This window comes from Paramisgurnus dabryanus, chromosome 13 (genome assembly GCF_030506205.2).
Source record: "Paramisgurnus dabryanus chromosome 13, PD_genome_1.1, whole genome shotgun sequence".
Taxonomy (NCBI): domain Eukaryota; kingdom Metazoa; phylum Chordata; class Actinopteri; order Cypriniformes; family Cobitidae; genus Paramisgurnus; species Paramisgurnus dabryanus.
Genome location: NC_133349.1, coordinates 22,310,328 through 22,327,980, shown reverse-complemented (window position 1 = coordinate 22,327,980; position 17,653 = coordinate 22,310,328). Strand labels below are relative to the sequence as shown.

General features: G+C 38.1%; 2 protein-coding genes across 2 annotated transcripts in view; one reads left to right on the top strand and one right to left on the bottom strand.

Moving 5' to 3' along the window:
- setd2 (SET domain containing 2, histone lysine methyltransferase) overlaps window positions 1–7,782 on the bottom strand; it is a 32,492-nt gene extending 24,710 nt beyond the window's left edge. Inside the window, exons 1-4 of the mRNA XM_073811639.1 lie at window positions 7,405–7,782; window positions 6,024–6,146; window positions 4,680–4,701; window positions 587–4,545 (exon numbers count right to left, since the gene is read on the bottom strand). Of these exons, the coding sequence (XP_073667740.1) occupies window positions 587–4,545; window positions 4,680–4,701; window positions 6,024–6,052 (4,010 nt within the window). The 5' untranslated portion in view covers window positions 6,053–6,146; window positions 7,405–7,782. The remainder of the gene's footprint in view (window positions 1–586; window positions 4,546–4,679; window positions 4,702–6,023; window positions 6,147–7,404) is intronic.
- Window positions 7,783–10,823: 3,041 nt separating this feature from the next.
- On the top strand, window positions 10,824–14,626 carry rbm12bb (RNA binding motif protein 12Bb). The gene is made up of 2 exons (XM_065245982.2): window positions 10,824–11,010; window positions 12,169–14,626. Exon 2 carries the CDS (start codon window positions 12,191–12,193, stop codon window positions 14,081–14,083), a length of 1,893 nt encoding a protein of 630 aa, XP_065102054.2. The 5' UTR covers window positions 10,824–11,010; window positions 12,169–12,190; the 3' UTR covers window positions 14,084–14,626.
- The last annotated feature ends 3,027 nt before the right edge of the window (window positions 14,627–17,653 follow it).

Below are 17,653 nucleotides of genomic sequence, written 5' to 3'. Positions count from 1 at the left end.
TCAATTTTCAGCAATAACTTAATCTATAATCTTGATTTCACATAAAAAATATGATGTAAACAAATTAGGGGTTATGCTGTAATTTTTATAGTGTGTAATAGAGATTTAATAATTAATCTATTTCAATATATTATTTCACTTAGGGGCGGTTTCCTGAACAGGGATTAGACAAGTCCTAGACTAAAATAAATGTAAGAGCTGTCTAAACTGAAAACAACTTGAACTGACAGATCTTAAAATACATCAGTGCCCTTTGTTTTGCCTCAAAATGCCCACAAGTGACAGTTTTAGTGAGGCATGACTGTTAAAACTAGTTTCATTTCCTAATTAAACTAAGACCTAGTCCTGGCTTAAGCTAATCTCTCTCTGGGAAACCTCCCCATAGATATATAATCTGTTTTAGTTTTGTTATTTTTGTGTTGGCTAACTAAAACTTTGAATGGCAGGTAACATCTAAATTTTGGAGCCAAATTGGCTGATGAAAAACAAAGGTAATTTCAAATGCTTTTATAAAAAATTTATAAATATAAATGCTTTGTCTGTAACAAAGCAAAATAGAAACTTACAAAGCAAAATAGAAACTTACCGTTCTGTCAGATACAAATTCTCCTCAATAAGGTCAAAGTAAGGAGGCATTTTCTTCTGCTTTGCTTTATCCTTCCACTCAGCTGGATCTCGAAAATTTTTTAGACGAAGCAGTGGGCGACGTACCTCCTGAATTTGGTCAGATGATTCCTTGCCATCTTTGGCACTCCTTGAACCCTCATCAAAACATTCCCTTTTACTGGCCAGCCCAGGATCTGCCTCATTATCTGATTCTGATTCAAAGTCCTGACGTCTCTTCTTGGGTGGACCCCTTCCTCTATGAGGCTTTTGGTTGTCCTCTCTAGGAGCTTCCAAGATGTGTTGACCCTCTGTGGTAAAGCTGCAGTTGCTACTTATCTCATTGGCTTGAACAAATGGGGAAAACCCTGGATGTTCAGCATCTGGGACGGATCCTCTCTTAATCCCCATTACTCTTCCCTCGCAGTCCTCATCATGGTCATTGGTCAGGGAGTCTGGATGAATCTGGTTGACTGAATCATGATACTGGGAAGGCACATGTGTGTTGACTGATTTGCTGGTTTTTGAGATAGTAGGCTGAGCCCACGGACCTTGTTTGTTACCACCCTCAAAGACAGCAGTTCCTGGCTGTGGCAGACGTTCGTTACCATGACTGCTGTCAGGTTGCTGAAATGTGCTGCTGGGCTGCTCTGACTGGTGGAAATCCCAGGCCAAACTACAACTCTTCCCATCACTAAAGTCTGAATCATCATACTGTTGTCTTCCTCCCCTTCTTCCATTCCAACTATCTGGTCGATCATGGTACTGATGATGACCCGATTCAGGTCGTCTACAAGTCTTGTCAAAGTTCTGAACAGAGGCTTGGTTGATCTGGGAATAGACACCATGTCGTTCTTGGGCACTCCAATTTGTGTCAACGTGATGGGTGGCTTCTGAATGGCTGGTGCTGTCAACCATGTTGCTCTGCGATTGGTAAGACACACCAGGAGAAGTAGATTGACATTTATCATCGGCCCTTTGTGCACTGGCCTTAAAGTGTGGAGTCGATGGTTCCTCAAGGTTTGACTGAGAATTAAATCTATAACCAGGTTCCCTGTTCAAGGCTTCAACTGCATCAGGTGTTTGCTGCTGGTCAGGAAATGCAGAAGACCCAGAAGGATCACTCAAATCTTTAGCCTCTAAAGCAATGGTTGAATTTTTTGGCACAACCACCACAGAGTGTAGTCGTTTCAAAGAGACCTGTCCATCGTCTGAATCGGAGTCGGAATCTTCGCTCTCACTGTCATCGCTGTGACTTTTAGCATCTTGGTTTAAAGAATCAGGGTCTTCTGCTTCAGTCACTGGTTTGTCTACACTGACTGTTTCAGAATTCGTTAAATTAGGATGAAGATCAAGAGGGGCACTTTCTGATTCAGGAATTTCACAAGACAGATTTACAACAGGTTCATCACACGTTTGATGGGTATCATGGTCAGGCAACGGAGTACTTGGTTTTTCCAAAGATTCAAGAGAAGTGACATCTCTTAGCCCATCCACAGATTTGTCAGAATGTACTTCAGATCCATCAGGGTTAGTCTCATTTTTCAACTCAATTTTCATCACTGAAATGACCTTCACAGAGGTGACAATATCTGGATTTAACATCTTCACAGGGCTTTGAGATTCTAAAGTGTTTTGGCCAACAATGTCCCATCTTGATTTTCTAGCACTATTATCTTTTTTCACAGTCCCACTATTAGGTTGTTCAGATATTAAACTAAGCTCCTTAGAATCGGTTTCACAAGATTCAGCACTTTGTGTGACAGGCACACTAAGGTTACTAACAATTAATGATGAGCCATCCAATTTAGTGTTCAATTTCAAACATTCTCCAGGTGGTGATTCTTTCACAGAAAGAGAGTCTGCCAGTGATCCTACTGGATCCTGGTCTGGAGTGTGGACCACAAGAACCGTCTCAGTCGTTTCATCAGTCAGAGATTCACTTTGGACTGGAGTCTCATCCTTTATTTCAGTTTTGTCAATCAGAGTGCAACTTTCAACTTTGAGACTACTAGAATTTGATTCTTTCAATATCTCCGTTGTCTTTTGCTTCTCATCTGTGCAATGTTCCAGGTTACTAAGATCTTGGTTTGGACATTGATGCTCAACTTGTTGATTTGTTGTTTTGTGCGTAGCTTCATGCGTTTCTTGAGAACTTTTAGATTTAGACTGAGCCAAGTAATCACACAGAGGTTCAACATAAACTTTGCATTCCCTCTGCGGAATAATTTGACTGGATCCTAAATGTGACTGCTTCGTATTTTTACTTAACCTGTCAGTTGATTGTCTGTCTGTTCCATTATTAAAAGTCTTGTGATCTGTTTTTTTGTATGATGAACTACCGGAACCAGAAGACTTGTCTGACCCTTGTGACTGAGATTTTTTTCTATGCTCTTCATCAGAGTCAGAGCTGCCACTGTTTTTCTGGACCTTCTTTTCTGATGTTCTTGATGAGGTAGCTGGGTTGGAATCTGAGGTTTTAGTATTGATCTCTGATTTTGACTGGGTGCTAGATGTTCTGTGAACACCCACTGCTTCCAGAGAGCTCTTTTTGTTGGATTCAGAGTCACCACTTTTTCCATGAGATCGTTCTGATTTTGAATGACTTCTTTTGTCTGACTCTGTTGATCGAGAACAATCTGTTGTTTTTGTGTCCCTATGGGATCTGGAGTGCGCAATTGATTTCGAGTCTTTTTGTGAGCTAGAGTAATTGGATGATCGGCTTGAGTCGCTACCTCGAGTCCTCATCCGCCTGTGGTCCTCTTCTGAGTCGGAGCTGTCACGAGACCTGCCATCGCCTCGAGAACGTGAGTTTCTCCTTTCACGGTGAGGAGAACTTCGATGAAACCTTCTATCAGAATCATGATAATGTGACCTATCTGACCTTAACTGTCTATCGCTCCTTGACCTCTCAGACCTGGAATAAGAACTAGTTCGACAGCTTCGGGATCTAGACCGCGACCGACTTTTGGTCCTCCTCCTGTCTCTTTCAGAACGAGATGATCTTGTAGACATGTGCCTGGACTCACGCTCAGACTTGGAACGACTCAAACCCTTTTCATCTTCCTTTCGGTCAGACCTTGATTTTTCACATTCCTCAGTTTTGGAATTAGAGGACCTTTTCGTTTCATTACTCTGACCTTCAGATTTTGCTGTATTTTTCCTGTCACTAGACCTTCGGCTAGAAGTCTTTCCTTCAGACTCTGAACCTGGAAGAGTGCTGTCTGATCGGGACTGGGATTTTCTGTTGTCTTCATGCTCAGAAATGATGGAAGAATCGGTATCTCCCTTCCCAATATGGGAAGAAACAACGTCCTTAAGGCATGAATCTGATTTCTCCTGAGGGTTTCCCTCTTTGAAAATAGCTTTTTCAGAGGAACTATCAATGACAGAGTTCTTGTGTGACTGTCGCAATAAGGTTTCAGTTTCAACCTTGGATGAAGATCTAGTTCTGACTGAGCTTGATGGAACTACAGGCTTTGAAATCTCACCTGGGGCAGTGCTGACATTGGAGTTACCCTCTGCAACAGTAATGCTGATAATCTGTTTCTTAAAATGGATCTTTCCAAGATCCTGTTTTGATTTGACTGGAAAGGATACTGGAGAATGTGTTGTCTGGGACTCCCTCACTGCTGCGGCAACAACAGAACAATTGACATCCACATTTTTGATTTCCTTACTGTGTCCCGCTAGATCTGAAGTGGGTACAGTCCCAGCTTGCACTGGAGATGAATGCTCGCTCTTCTCCAGGCTTGGGGGGGCTAAAAATACATTCTGACGTGGCTTCTTAGTCTGCGTAAAGCTGAAGGAGATCTTCTGTCGGCCCTGTTCCTCAAGGTTTACTTTTGACTTGGTTCCTTTGGGCAGGAGATGGTTTGTCAATACAACCCTAGGGGCAAGACCTTTGAATATGACGTGCTTCGAGAGGTTTTCAACCTTGATCTAGTGATAAAGAGTGAAGAAGTATTTCGTTAGTAAAACACAATGATGACTAAACTACATTTGCTTAATATTTCAGATTGCAAACACAATATAATAAACAATTGCTTTGTACATAGTCTTTGTAAAAGACTTACCGAACAATCTTTTACATCCTCCCTGAAAAGAACAGCATAAAAAACAGAATATTAGTCAAGTAAATTTAATGTAGAACAAAATACTACAAACTGAGACTTGTTCACCCTCTGAACTTCATATTGGAGTCACATACAATTATTGTAGTAATAAATGGGAGGCTTCTCATGAGTCTGTTTTTACAGACCTTCTGTAAGATTTATAGGTGATATTTTATATATTTTAAATTGGCAATATCTTCCATGACCCAAATTGAAATATTATTTAGCCAAAATGTTATTAACACTATTAACCCCTTAAAGTTTCAATGTACTTGGACGAAGCACTGCATTATTTGACAGAAGACGTCATGACATACAACAACTCAAAGACAAAAGCTAAACATGTCACATATCTTTGGAAAGATGAGATTCTTGTGATTTGAAAAATGTCAAGCCTTTTAAGATACATTAAACACAGCTTCAAACACAATTTGTGTCTTTTTTAGGCATTTTTAGCAATGCTTATGGGTTCAAATATATCCAAAACATTGTTGTATAAGACATATTTAGTAACAATATGTTCAAACAATGTTGTCACAAAATATAGTCCCAATGATACTCACTGGTAGAACTCAAATAAAACTTAAATCATGAATGCATGCACAAATACTGCTCTTAAATGTAAAGCAAGATGTGCACTGCTTGTATGAAGAAGATCATTTAAAAACATATTCATATTCAAACAAAAAGTTTGTAAAGACGCAGGTAGCCCTCTAACACATGTTCAAGATATTCTGCAGTATTATATTCTGCCGTTTCAGTGGCAACAACATAAACAAGCAGTATCTCTAAAGTAGATTAGATTATTTCTGATAACAAGCAAAATAAACACGTAAATTACTTTGGTTCAAATCATAGTTAAAGCATATTAAGTACAACACTGAGCTAACGTTACTGTGTAAAATGACCCCCCAATCACCCCTCAAAACATTTTTCTGCAAAGTGAAATAAGTTTCATAACGTCTTATGCCTGGTTATTTCAAATACCTTAATGGTGCGAAACCAAATTTAGCATGGAACTGGAGAACCTGTATTACTACTGCAGTGAAGCATGGCTTAACATTCTTGCATTCTGTCCGTCGACAAAAGGAGCTAAAGATATATCAGCTTATGTCTAATTGGGCATCAAAATTCGAACTATGCTGAATGAATGAAAACTCTAAAAACATATATGAAACTTAAAGCTACCACACTAGTGGCAAGGCCACATTTCCAACATCCTAAAAAGAATGCTTTATTAAATAATTGTGTACATTGCACTGTATTGGACAACAATAACACAATCAGCTGCACTTGAGGAAGTACCTGAGCTCGGGATTCAACAGAGCATCCATTTTAAGGCAGATTTGACGCTGGGCAGCTTGAAGAAAGCTGCAACACTGGAGCAACCAAATTCAGAGTAGTATGCTCTCCTGTGTGATGTCACACCTATGGATAAGAGACAACACAACTGTGTTCAGTCATTGTACATATCCTAATGGAAATGTATTTGTCCGTAAATATGTATATTTGAAACCTCAGGATATATTGTTGTTAAAACACACTATTTGTTTGGAAGATCTCCAAGTTGTAACCCTGCACACAAAGAAGCTTAATATGGTGAACTATGCAACTAAAAATGGTTTACAGTTAACCGATAAAGACTAGACTTTGATATGTTTTGAGAAGAAAGACTTGAAAGTAACAGCGTTCAAATGGTCAGCTTTAACACTGTACTTGTTGCAGCAGACAGAAGTGGAGGGAAGAGTACTTATCTGTTTCAGCAGACAAAATGCCTTTTGTTTGAGTGTGAAAGGTTAAAGACTGTGATCAACAATAACAATAAGCACACTTTGTGCTCTGAAATAACATTATATACACCTTGTGTTTTAGTTATAGTAAACACTTAACTGAATTTAAACGAAATTACAACGTTTTGGAAAAGAGAACTTGCATAGTGCAGAGGAGCTAACGTTATCTGCAGCATGTGGGGTGACATTTGTTTGGACAACATAGCCATTTTACTCAGTTGTTTATCTCGGTTAAGTTATTGATGTAGATTACAATATTTACAAAAATGTCAACAGCAAAAGTATTTGAATAACACAGAGTTTGGTTCTTAAGTACTGACTGTCTGGTTAGTTATGGCAGCTCGAGAGATCCTTCAGTACTTAACCGCGGGCAGCTAAAAAATGTAGCCCGTGGATTCGAGGCCTACACGGAGGCCACGCTTCATCTGTCTTTAGTGTTTTTCCACTGTATACAAACCACTTTGATACCACCGTAATGTCTAATCACATTTTAATACTCACTGTGAATTTAAAAAATAGTTTATATAAATGGATCCTAACTGCATTTATTAAATGTGTTATTGATCGGTCCTCAGAGCTCACACAGGCTAGTTACAGGGTGAGCAGTCAACATTCAAGTCTTTGCTTGTTTATCATAAACTAACCTCTACGTTAACCTTAAATGATCGACTGTTAATGTTTGCTCTCCAAAACGAAAATTATAGTTTGACCTGTGTTTATTTTTTTCCATGTACCAGGGCCACCGTAGACGGTCGGTTAGCGAGTTAGCACTAACGTTACTATTACCTCTAACTAGGTAGCTCGATGGCTAACTGGGTAAAATTGTTGCATGTATGCTTTCGTTTGGGTATGGTTTGTGAGCCAAAAGAAACTGAAAAAGGCGGCAAAATACTTACTTCGTATACTTCTCCAGTTCGTTTAAGCTGTCCATCTTCTAGGACAACGACGGCAACCTTATTTCCCCTAAACATCCAGCAGCACACAGACGTCAAATCCACACGGGCCAGCCAACAAACTGCTCTCTGGAAAACACTATTCGCCCGGTGTAAGATACCCTGCTGCTAATTCCAAATGCTTTCATTTAATGCTCGGTCCACGGTGTTCAAATGAAGACCCATTGGACGAAACCTCTGTACCATTTGATCAGTACGAAGCGAGCTGTAAAGGGCAACATCCTTTTTGTTTCATGGTGTGGGACAGCCTCAGATTATCCGCTGGAGTCGATATGCGATGCACCGGTTGCGGCTCCTCCTCTCTCCGCGCTACAACAGTGAAAGAGGTCAACATGCATTGCTGCCCAGAGGGACTGGTGGCGAAACGAGGATTTGGGGGTCTTTGTTTAATTACGACATCGTCCGGTATAATAGATGGGGAACTAAATATGTTTGATGAAAGAGAGATGGTGTGATAAAAGCAGCTTTAAGACGTTTCAAAATGTTTCTAATGAGATAACGTGAAGAACATAAAGGCCTTCATGTCTTACTAAGAGCACAGCCATAGCTTAAGGTTAAACTATAAGTTTGGAGAAAGATAATAGTTAATTGATATGGAAATATAATCTTAAAATAAAATTGTCTCATTTAAAAACATTACCCTTGATAAGGTTTGGGAAGGAACGATAACACTGCAAGTAAAATCAGTCTTTATTTTTATTATTTTTACTTTTATTTATTCACTTTTATGTTGATACACACCTATATAACATTTTTATTCTGATGAACACAAAGAAAGATATTTTGAGGAATGTTTGCAACCAAACCGTCCATGAGTCCCATTAACCTCCATAGTATTATTTTATCCTACTCTGTAAGTGAATGGGGCTTATGAACAATATTCCTCAAAATATCTTTCTTTGTGTTCATCAGAACAAATACATTTTTACAGGTTTGTAACAACGTAAAAGTGAGTAAATAATGACAAAATCTTCATTTTTGGGTGAACTATCCCTTTAATGAAGTGTTAATTGCTTTGCAAATAGACACATTGTGAGGACTTGTAATATTTAACAAAACATGTAATTGTATTTTAGCTTATTTGTTTGCTTGCTTTTAAATGGATTATTGTCACATTACAATTTGTCTGCAGTATTAATAAATGACTTTAGATATTCACAGCATTAGTAACTAATATGTCGTTACTGTTATGCAACCTTTTGTATCATCTTCCTGTCATGAACTTTTTTGGAATGGGCACATACACCATCTCTCCCATCATAAAAACAAGCCAGATCACAAAACTGAATTGATTTTTTTTATTTTAATGGTTTCTTTCTAATTCTAGTTAAAACATTGTTCGACTAAGATGTGTTGATTTATAATAACAGAAAAGGAAGGAAAAGCAGTATTTTATCATATCAGATCCAAGGAATAATTCAAGTATTTCCCTTGTCATAGACTCTTTGATTTGTTGCTGTATTGTTTAGTTCAAAGAAAGGGGGAAGGTGGGAGTGGCTTACAAAGGGGAGCATTGCCACTACAGTTTGAGTTAAGGCAAATGCCATTGTGAGCACCATAGCAGTCACATAAGAAGACAAACTTTGAAAAACTAGTTTGAGTGAGATACAGAGTGAAATTTACTTGCCCAATATATTTAAGCTCTACTTAAGTCCTGGCTCTTGACTTCTTGTAGGGATTAGTGGGTAACTTTCTGACATTCTGTTTTGGGTACAAAGTGCAAGTCTTCTTATCTGTAAATGACCCACACTTGATGAATTGGTCAACTTGCTGACCAAAAAAATATTTTAATTTATTTATGTGAATGAAAATTAATTTCTTTTTTACTGGTCTGCTTCTGTCTCGTAGCTTAACATAAATCTTGTTTGCACTTATTAATGCATTAAGCGTCTGCTGGAAACAAAATATTTTTCTTATGTTTGTTAATTTAGTTTCATTCCTTTTAAACTTTTCTTTAGGTAATCTCATTTATTTGTTAAAAACAAATTATTATTCCTGGTCCTGGGTATTCAGTGTAAATATTGAATAGTTTACCATAGCAATCATTTATCATACCCACATAATTGTATAACGCTTTGCAAGTGTTTGTAAACGTGTGTGTTTATGTTGGGATTTCATTCATTACACTCTCTCTCTCTCTCTCTCTCTCTCTCTCTCTCTCTCTCTCTCTCTCTCTCTCTCTCTCTCTCTCTCTCTCTCTCTCTCTCTCTCTCTCTCTCTCTCTCTCTCTCTCTCTCTCTCAATTTCAATTTTCAATTTAAAGAACTTTATTGGCATGATTGTGTCACTTACAATATTGCCAAAGCATTATACATAAAACGAGAAACATACAATAACACAATATTAACAAACATTAAGGTGCAGTTAAGCTAAGGTGCTGGGTGATGGATGAAGTACTACTGCAAAATAAAATAAAATAGAATCAGAGGATATTTACAATATAAAGTAGACTTTGAAATATAAACATATGAAGTATACAAATGTACATTTATGGAGGCACATGAGAGGTAAAATAAAAGTACTGTACAAGATCAGGGCTGTGGATTATTTCTGATGGTGTGTAACTGATAAATGAATTTAGCAGCAACTGATGGGTGTCTGTCTTCCCCCAGTAACATCTTCATTTGATCTGAGTCTGAAGAGCTATGAAACTCTGGTATGAGCTTTGAGATTTTGTCAAAGTGTTTTTCTCTAAGCTCTTTATATTTACCACAGTAAAGGAGAAAGTGTGTCTCTGTCTCGATCTCGCCACTGTCACAATGGACACAGATTCGCTCTTCTTTTGGGAGCCATGTTTGTCTATGTCGGCCTTTCTCTATTGCCAGACTGTGATCACTGAGTCTGTATTTAGTGAGGATTCGTCTCTGCTTTACATCTCTAACTGTGGAGAGATATTCTGACAGACTGTATTTTCTGTTTAGTGCCCGATAACATTCTAGTTTACTTTGGTTTTTACTTTCATTATCCCAATGATCCAAATATAAAGTTTGACTTTCTTTAATGATTTGGTTTATTGTGGTTTGTTTGCGTTCATTAGTGCTGGTCTGGAGTTTTAGAGCCAGTTGACAGATGGGACTGGTTTTAGGTCTCTTCTCTTGGGTTTTAAGGGCTTCATATTGAAGTGTGTTCGGGGGACTTGAGTTTAAGTGTGACCAGAATTTAAGGGAGCGTTTTTGGATGTGTATTATTAGGGGATATCTGCCTAATTCAGCCCTGCATGCATTAGTAGGTGTTCTTCTCTCTCTCTCTCTCTCTCTCTCTCTCTCTCTCTCTCATTAGCTGGACAAAGGGCTTCGCTTTGCATTTTCTAGAATGATCAGCCATACTATGTAAATTCGCGGTTTCAGTCTTTTCTGGCGCCTACAGGCTTCCGTAGTCTACAGATGGCGCTAGAAACCCAGAAGCTTTATTCATGATATGTCCTCACTGGTGATATAAAATAACGAAGTTTTTGTTTTGACACGGTGGAAATCGGACAGACGACATCTAAATTGGTTAAATTTCGCATTCGTTTATGATTGGAGAAGAGTGATATTTCCTTTATTTTGTGTAAGTTGGTAAATGTTGTGCCTGTCATATTCTGGGCCTAACGTATCATTTTAGCGTGGCCGATATCGAAAGTAGCTTTAGTTTTTATCTTGCTCGTTTATCATCTCAGATTTATATATAATATTTTGCAGAATCGCGCAATGTGTAACAGTTATCAAACATGCTTCTCATGTTATGCATCGTTAAACTCAACACGGTTGAATTGTTTGGCTGTTGCGTTTGGCGGAAGTCGGTTGAACCTTTGTAGGCTAATGTTTCTTTTGTGGTAGATGTGTGATTAAAAACCGCGTAGGAAGATAGCATGTGTTTCTATTTCTGAATAAAATCCTACAGTATTGTCATTTAACACTAATGCATTTTTTAAAATGTTTGACCTGATAGAAAGCAAACACGGTTGCTAAAGATACCGGATGTCTTTAATTGTCATTTTTTTCTTAAACAAGATGCCACAATACAGTAAGCAAGGTCACGGGTTTTTTTTTCCTTTTATTTCCCATTAGTATTTGGAGAAATGGTTATCTAAGAAAGATTTCAAACATTGATGATGAAATGATGGGTGCAGGTGATATGAAATTGATGCGTTTTTAAATTTACTGAGCTGCGGTTTTATTGTGTGTGTTGAGTGACTGTAGCAGTAGCTTATAGTGTGTGTTTTTATTATTTTAAGTACTTGAATAGATTTGAGTTGCTGTAATCCATTGCAAACAGTTTTACCCTAATGTTCTTTGTTGCTGTCTCTATGGATTGGAATGGGAATTTTGAAACGGCAGATATTATTAATTATAAGAGCATATTTAAACGTGAGAAACAATCATGGTTGTCATTTCTCTGATAGTGGCGCCAGCTTTAGTTGTAAAAGGAGTTTTCACATGATGCACATGTAAAGTTTGACAAGCTGGAAAACTAGTCTTTCCTGTTAATTTCAAAAGTATGATGTTTGCCGGGTGAAGTTGTTTCTTCGTGGATCAACCGACGTTGTTACTGGATACAAACTGGTTGTTCCTGGCTAGATTGGCTTGTGGGAGGTTTGTGTTGCACAACAAAACGTGGTCGTTCTTGGTTCGCAAAGCATATTTGGGAGCTTTTTCAATGTTTTGATGTGGAGGCAACGGTTTTGTCAGCTATAATGCAAACTCTATGTGCCCCTTCTGTCTACAGGTGCTGTTGTGTGTGCTTCATCATGGCTGTGGTCATCCGATTACAGGGGCTCAGAATCACGGCTGGTTCTGAGGACATTCGCAATTTCTTCACTGGGCTCAGAATCCCCGATGGTGGGGTTCATATTATTGGTGGGGACCTTGAGGAAGCGTTCATAATATTTGCATCCGATGAAGATGCGAGACGGGCCATGACCCGCTCGGGGGGCTGCATAAAGGGCTCACCTGTTAACTTGCTTCTGAGTAGCAAGACAGAAATGCAGAATCTTCTCGAGGAAAGCACTAGACGGTCTGAGTTAAAAGGCAGGGGGATGTACAAGGAGGGTGTCAAAAGACCTGTGGAAACAGGTCCTCAGCAGTTCAATAAAGACTTGAGACCAGATGTGCGAAGGGGAGATCATCAAGAGTTGAGAAATAGACCATCTCCATCTTCGTTCGGTGAAAAGCGAGGCCAGAGAGAAGGGTCTGTGTCTACGAAGGATGATGTTTATCTGAAGTTGACCGGCATGCCGTTCTCCGCGACGAAGGTAGACGTTCGTACCTTTTTCGATGGGTTACAAATCGATGATATTCTCTTTCTGAGGAACAACCGTGGAACATTTAACGGACAGGCTCTCGTCAGACTCGTCACCGTAGAGGACACCATCGCAGGTCTGAAGAGGGATCGACAGTACATTGGACCGCGGTATATACAAGTAACGAGATGCACGGAGGAGTATTGGCTGCAAGCAGGGGGCGTTGTTAGACTAGAAAGCCGAAAGAGACAGTCCGTAGATCGTACGAGATCTAAGTCTCCTGTTTCCTACCGGTCACGGTCTCGTTCCCCCTCCCGTGAAGAATACTGTGTTTTGTTTGAAAACTTGACGTATGGAATTGAAAAGCGAGATTTGAGGGCATTACTTAATCCGCTGTCTTTGAAGGATGACCAAATTATTATCTTTGCTCAAAAGCAGGACGATAGAACCAAATCGGCCATTGTGGTGTTTAGAAATCTTACCGATTATTGTGCTGGCTTGGCTCATCATAAGGAAATTTTGCAGACTCGGGTTGTTTACGTGTCGCCTGTCTCCAAGGAAAAAATGGTAGCCATGTTGGAATCCTCCGTTGATGTGGGCAAGGACACCAGAGGGCAGAGGCGGTCGGCTGAAATGCCCCAATCTTCAAGAAGAGCTCCAGATTCAGAGATGAGGTGCGTCTACGTGCGCAATCTGCCCTTTGATGTTCGGAAAGTGGAGATTATGGACTTCTTCCATGGATTTGCGCTCTCTGAGGATAGGGTTACTTTATTGCGTGATGAAAGAGGAGCTGGGCTTGGTGAGGCTTTGGTGATCTTTCAGTCTGAGAAGGAGGCTGCAATGGCTCAGTCCCTAAATGGACAGGGGTTTCTTGGATCAGAAGTCATGCTAAAGTGCATTACATTGAGCCAAATGCGTGAATTTGGTTTAAATGACCAACCGGTGATTAACCCACAGGTACAGAACTTTCAGAGACCGGAAGAAGTTTTCAATGATGGTCCAGGGTTTTCTAATGCCCAGATGCGCCCTGATGATTGTAATATGCAGCCCAGTTTTGGAGGTGACTCCTTTGAGCCTAATTTTCAGCGTAATAATGCATTTAGAGCGGGACCGGAGGGTAACGGCAATCAGCGTTACGGATCACCTGACCAACAGTTTGATGGACCAACATGTATTAAATTGCTCAATCTGCCCTCCCAGATAAGGATCGATGAGATTTATGACTTCTGCTATGGATACAGAGTGATTCCAGGATCGGCCTCATTGCTGTATGATAGAAATGGAGCTCCCAGACGTTGTGCCACAGTATTGTTCGAAACCCACAGAGAAGCACTCACCGCTCTTCAAGAATTAAATGGGAGACCGATTGGCACCAGGAAGATTCAGGTTGTGTTTGTGTAAATATGCATGTAGAATATAGCATCAAAAGAATTGGTGCAATTTGTTCTTGTTGTCTCAACATAAATACAAATTCTGTGTTTTTAAAGGCATGTGCAAGTAGAAGACCTGTTTTCTTGTCATTTTTTTTCTTTCTGATTTTCTCAGAATTTCCAGATTAAATGTTGCTTTACTGTAGATGAATACTATCAGTTGTAACTATTTCTTAAAATACACTTGGTTTCAAATATTCTGCTATTTCATTGGTGTAGGTTAAATACAGTATTGTATCTGTATTATTTATACTGTTTTATATTAGTTTCCAAGCTACCATTTTGTTTCAGTTTTCTAGTCAGTAATATGTAGTGTTCTGGTAAAAAAAAAGTTTAAAATGTTTTTGTTAACATCCCTGTGAAATTATGTGAAGGATGTTTATGAAGCCACTGATAAAAAGTGCGTTTAACAAATCAGTTTGTTTTGATTGCTTTTCAAAGCTTTTTTATTTTCCTGCTAAAAAGTCAGTATTGTCCAGCAAGAATCTTATGAAGTAAATTTGATAAGATTATATTTTCTGTGTTTGGTGAATTGTCTCAACATTTACTATTTCTCATTAAAAAATAGAGTATGGCTCTATCTACAGCAATTGCTATAGCGCATGGTTTTCTCATAAGCAGTGCTTTTCTCATAATTAGCCTAATGTGTTTTTTTTTTCTTAACATTTGTTAATGAGGCTAGGTAGGTAAGTGAACTAACTTTTTTATACATCAGTCAGCAGATATCAGTGCTATATTGCTTGTATTTCAACCTTGACATTTTTCCCACTTTTGCATAATTTTTTTTTTATTTTGTGCTAAAACTAAGGCTATTTTTCAGGTCTTAACAACATGCAGCATCAATCTAACAATGCATTATATAATGAATATAAACCAATTTGTGTTTATTCTATTTTTCTTACATTTGATTTGGTTTGGAGGGAATGCTGGGGAGTACAATGTTATGTAATGACAACTTCTGCAAAGTTTTGGTGAGGTGTAAAAAGATCAGGTGAGGTAGTAAAGCCACTATATTAATTTTGAATGGGTACACAGCTAAATCACCAGTGTTAAATGTACACTGCTGGTGTTTATATGGGTACCACCAGACCTGGTGTTATATACACCAGCAGTGTACATTTAACACTGATTTTGCTGTGTAATTTGATGCATTGGCTTAAAGGGATAGTTCACCCAAAAATGAAAATTCAGTCATTTTCTCATTCTCATGTTGTTTTAAACTTGTATAAATTTAATTTTTTTTCTGATGAACATAAAAGGAGATATTATGATAAATGATGATAAGCACACAGTTGATTGTAACCATTGACTTCCATAGTAGAAAAACAAATGCGATGGAATTCAGTGGGTATGGTCAACTGTGTGATCATTTATCAAAATGCTTCCATAATATTTGTTTTCCTACCATGAAAGTCAATGGTTACAATCCGATGTGTTATTTTACCATCACCTAAATATTTTCTTTTGTGTTCATCAGAAAAAATTAAATGTAGAAGTAGAACAACATGAGGATAAGAAAATTATTTTTGTGTGAATCCCTTTAGGTCACATGTGTACTTAAAAGTTATGGTGCTGCATTTGCAAAACCAATTAAAGCTATTTTTTGTGATCACTGTTTTCTACATAAAATCATTCTACATAATGTAAATAACATTCTTAAACATAATATTTAATATCTTTAACTATTGATTCTTTGATGCTCCTAAATTACTTTTATTCTCTTAAAAATAGTTAAATGCTGCATTTGTGTGTTTATAACAGCAACCAAAAAAGCAAAATAAATAAACAGGTGGTGGTCCTGCATCTTAATATGATGACCTTGCAGGCTCTTGGGTTTAATATAAACTGATACAGATCATCTATGGAGCAGCTGCTCTTCCTTAAACCCACAGCTAATGCAACACTTTCATTACTGCTAAATGAACGTTTATTGTAAGATGGTGTTTTCCTCTCTTTCGTAGAGTTGTGGATAATACACCAACACTTGTGGTAAATTAAGTAGGTGCAGTAAGTGAGTATTTAATGTTAAGTTTCAATCAAAAGTGCAACTGTTTCTAATACACAGGACAGTAAAGAAACCACGACATTGAACTTGACAATCTAAGGAAGACTAAACTTAAAACTATGAGTTTCTTCAAAGGGAACTTATTTCACAATGAGTAACATTCTTTATTGTACATAACATCTATTACTGCTGGTTAAAGATTACTGATTGCTGTCTTTTGTACAGGAAATTTAAAATAAACTTAAAATGAATATGGTCCCAAGCATGTTTGTCTTCAGTCATTCAATTAAGAATAATAATAAAAACTGCTGTTGCACAAAAACAAATTGTACAACATTCAATGTTTATAAAAGCACATAGCCGATTCAGTCTTTTATTATATTACGAGTTGAATTTGTTTTTTATATAGTTAATCATACCCTCGTAGAAAAGGAGAAGACGACTGCGACAGACTTTCCGTATTAGCTCCACTCAATCCTGTTTAGGATACACAAAATAGGCCTCATCCCGAGCAGGTTTAAGCTTACGGACCCGTTGCTATGACAGCAACTCTATGAGGAGCTTTGAAACACGAAACTATCCACGATCAAATGAAAAACGTCACTAGAGGGCACTATAGTATAATTAATCTTAATGTAACAACTACCACCTCCTTCGTGAAAGTGTGGGACTGACAGAGACAAGACTAGAGGTGGGTGGTAGCAATAAAATTAACATATTTCTAACAAGTACTGTGCGTTTTTAGACAGTGCCAGAATGATGGGCCATATCAAAGGCAGTAATCGATGTACATCTCAGCGTTTCTGCAGCAAAAAAGCATACATTATAGAGATGCACAGTGGAGATTCACCTAAAATTGAGATTTTGAAGAAACTAAACAGTGCTCCATTATAAGATGCATCAGTCTGTAAAGTACTATACAACTGTTTTGCAGCAGTATGTTTGTCTTTCAGGAAATAGCAGAAGGATTTGGGGAAAATCCTTTGGGAGAGTGTGTTATAAAAAAGCAACAGGTCATTAAGGTCATGTTTTCAGTGCAAAATGGTCAATGCAAAGCAATGATTCTCATGACAAGAAGGCCTGTGTGAGAAGCACTTGTTTTCCTAGTTAACAAAAATGTCTACCATTCAGCTTCTTATAACAAAGGATGTCTAGCTGGTAAAAAAATAATATGAAGTACATGGTATACCAGACATTTCAATTCAATTTTATTTATAAAGCGCTTTTCACAATTGTTAATAGTTTCAAAGCAGCTTTAAATTAATAGATGTAGGAAAAGCATAGAAAAGCGAGCATAGTAATAATGTAACGTATACAGTAAAGTATTAAGTTAAGCCAATGGTGGCGGACTCTCCAGGGGATGAAACCCCCTAGGAGAAAAACCCTCCTGGCTAGTCCAAGGGGAAAACTCCTAGGACGAGAAAAAACCCTGAGAGAGATGCATATATATATATATATATATATATATATATATATATATATATATATATATATAAATATAAATACTATTGAGGTATGTGAACGGGTAAGCGGATT